The following is a 2520-nucleotide window of genomic DNA, read 5'->3' as shown; positions in this document are numbered from 1 at the left end:
TGAGAAAATAAATAATTAGACTGAGGTAAAAGGAAAATTATCACAAAAGACCCTGAAAAATCGAGAATAACCGCCAGGCCCGCCACAGTATTCATATTTATCTGAACACACAGAAAACTCTAAACTGAAAACACTTCCAGCAGAGTAAGTCAAAGAACACATTACAGAGGGGAAATCAATGTAAACAAGTACTAGTTCTATTCTCTCCAGCGATGGCCACAATTAGGGTTGCAGCAAACGAAGAACAGAGTCATTCCTTCTTCACCTCTAGCAGTAGCCTGCAGATACAATCACACACACGAGCTATATAAACAAGAAGTAGAGAGCAATAAAATATATGGTGGTGTAGAAGTAGCAGCATTAACCTGGAAGAAGACAGCTTCGCCGTGTTGACACTTGGCGCAGCGCACGGCCTTGGTGCGGGGAAGAGTCGGGTCAGAGGCAACGTCAGAGAGGATCTGAGTTTGTTCACTAACAGAATGGTGAACCTCGTTTCTGTAAACACAGTTGTCATCCGCTGCTTCCTGCAAAATCCATGGCCACAACAACACTAGACTAAACTGCAGATCTCAACGATTCATATCAAGAGTGCGGTAATCTATCAAACAATCGACATGAACGATAACTAATTGCCATTTGCTCAGAAGGTAACAAAGCACTACAAGCTGGATTGTGGATCTAAACTCAACTTCTCGCATTTGACACTAGTCTCTAGGAGAAGAACAAAGAGGAAATAGCATCAGTTTTATCAAACAACAATAATGCTTAGTGGATACTTAGTGTGAACCAAAACAGTTTCAGCTAAAGTCTGTCTAATTTGATGAAACCCAACAAAGCTTTGTTTTCAAAGCACATAAAAAGCATGGAACCCTAATTTCATTAAGACATAAAAAGCCATGGAGGAACACAAAATTAACCTGGTGATCGCAATTACGGCAGGCGTAGAGGAGTATGGACTGCTCCCTGTCTTCCTTCGGATACAAGATGTTATTACTGAACAAGAAAAATACAGTTGGTAAGAGATGGAGAGAAAGATCGGAGCTTTATTCGAATTGACAGCATAGGTAAAACCGAAACGGATTCAGACAAAACTAAGAGATGAAAATTGAAAACCTAAAATCAAAACTCTTGAGTAGAAGAATAATAATAATAATAATAATAATAATTGACAACAGATTCGTGTTTTACCATTCGCGACAGAACTTCATGGTACTCATCTTCGCTGAATCTTTCTTTTAGCTGACGAGTTTTCGATTTCCCTCTCTCTCTCTCTCTCTCTCTCTCTCTCTCTCTCTCTCTCTCTCTCTCTCTCTCTCTCTCTCTCTTCTCTGTATCGTTCCTTCTTCACTGGGAGAAGAGGTCAAGCTCTAGTCAAAGCAGCCTAGTGGCAATCGTATGTAATTTTCGTAAACTTTCCTAGGCATTTTATTCAGTAAGCTATTCTAAAAACCCACTGGCCAGCCCACATTCAAGGTTTACTTTTATTGTATACTAGGGATTGAATTTATATTAAAACTATTTTATATAAAAATATATTTAATTTTATAAAACGATTAAAAAAAATTTTGTATTGAAAAGCTAAATATAATCTTTTTATTATAAACCATATTGTAATTTTTATTAAATTTTGTTAGTTTGGGCTGAAAAGACCACTAACATTTTTATTTGTTAGATAACAAAAAATTATTAAACTAAAAAAGTAAGGAAAATGTAATGATTTTTCTTATTTGATTTCTATTTCAATTTGATATAGTCGAAGAAAAAATTAATGTAAGAATAACTAATGTTTTTTTTAATTTTTAAAAGTATCAAATTTTAATATTATTACAATAACTAATTTTTTCACGACAATAAGTTAACACATCCACCTTCAAACTAAATCAATTGAAAGTAAAATGTAACGTGATAATATTATAAAAAGTTATATTTTGAAGTAATATAAATAGTATAAATAATGTCATAAATAATAATTAGTATATCCTACTATATAAAAGGAGCTAAATCCTAGCTTCCTAAGCCTTGCCACATGAACAAAATAATCAGAACCAACCATTATGCCATGTCATTATGGACTGGACTTTAAAAAAAAAAACCAACCATTAAAATATGTGAAGAGTCACGGTTTAACCCGGGTTCAACTCCAGTTACGTCATAATAAAACAATGCATGCATTGATTGTTGATTATTAGGCTTTTAGCTACCACATCTTTGCCATCCTAAATCAAAATCGATTTCTACAACTTTAATTTGCCTCATACTTAATATTCTTATAGCTGGTGAACAATTTAATTTAGGAAATCGTTATATTTCATGCCAAAAATGGCTACTGTATTCACTGAAAATTAAATAACATATATTCTACCATTAGGATCAAGAACTCTAATCTGAAGACCATATATTCATCCCCTCCCACTCTGAAAAAACCACCACTGCCAACCGTTCAAGATTTTGTGTAAGTCAATATCTGAAAGTCACAATTTTGTCAATTTCTTGACATAAGTGATATGTTTAAGAGTTGGA

The 2520-nt window shown here is 34.0% G+C and overlaps 1 protein-coding gene across 1 annotated transcript; it reads right to left on the bottom strand.

Moving 5' to 3' along the window:
• On the bottom strand, window positions 1-1410 carry LOC106360661 (DNA-directed RNA polymerases II, IV and V subunit 9B). The gene is made up of 4 exons (XM_013800300.3): window positions 1189-1410; window positions 918-993; window positions 366-524; window positions 1-278 (listed from the first exon to the last, which is right to left on the bottom strand). The coding sequence occupies exons 1-4, from the start codon at window positions 1215-1217 to the stop codon at window positions 198-200; spliced, it is 345 nt and encodes a 114-aa protein (XP_013655754.1). The 5' UTR covers window positions 1218-1410; the 3' UTR covers window positions 1-197.
• Between the last annotated feature and the right edge of the window lie 1110 nt (window positions 1411-2520).

Source organism: Brassica napus, chromosome A8 (genome assembly GCF_020379485.1).
Source record: "Brassica napus cultivar Da-Ae chromosome A8, Da-Ae, whole genome shotgun sequence".
NCBI classification, from domain to species: domain Eukaryota; kingdom Viridiplantae; phylum Streptophyta; class Magnoliopsida; order Brassicales; family Brassicaceae; genus Brassica; species Brassica napus.
The sequence above is the reverse complement of the archived record's forward strand: the minus strand, read 5'-3'. Positions and strand labels throughout refer to the sequence as shown.

Excerpts from the sequence above, each read along its gene's own strand:
- LOC106360661 (XM_013800300.3), bottom strand. The coding sequence starts at position 1,217 with ATGAGTACCATGAAGTTCTGTCGCGAATG. Across the intron at positions 525-917 it reads GCCGTAATTGCGATCACCAG|GAAGCAGCGGATGACAACTG; the intron begins GTTAATTTTGTG and ends TGGATTTTGCAG. Across the intron at positions 279-365 it reads GCGAAGCTGTCTTCTTCCAG|GCTACTGCTAGAGGTGAAGA; the intron begins GTTAATGCTGCT and ends TTGTATCTGCAG.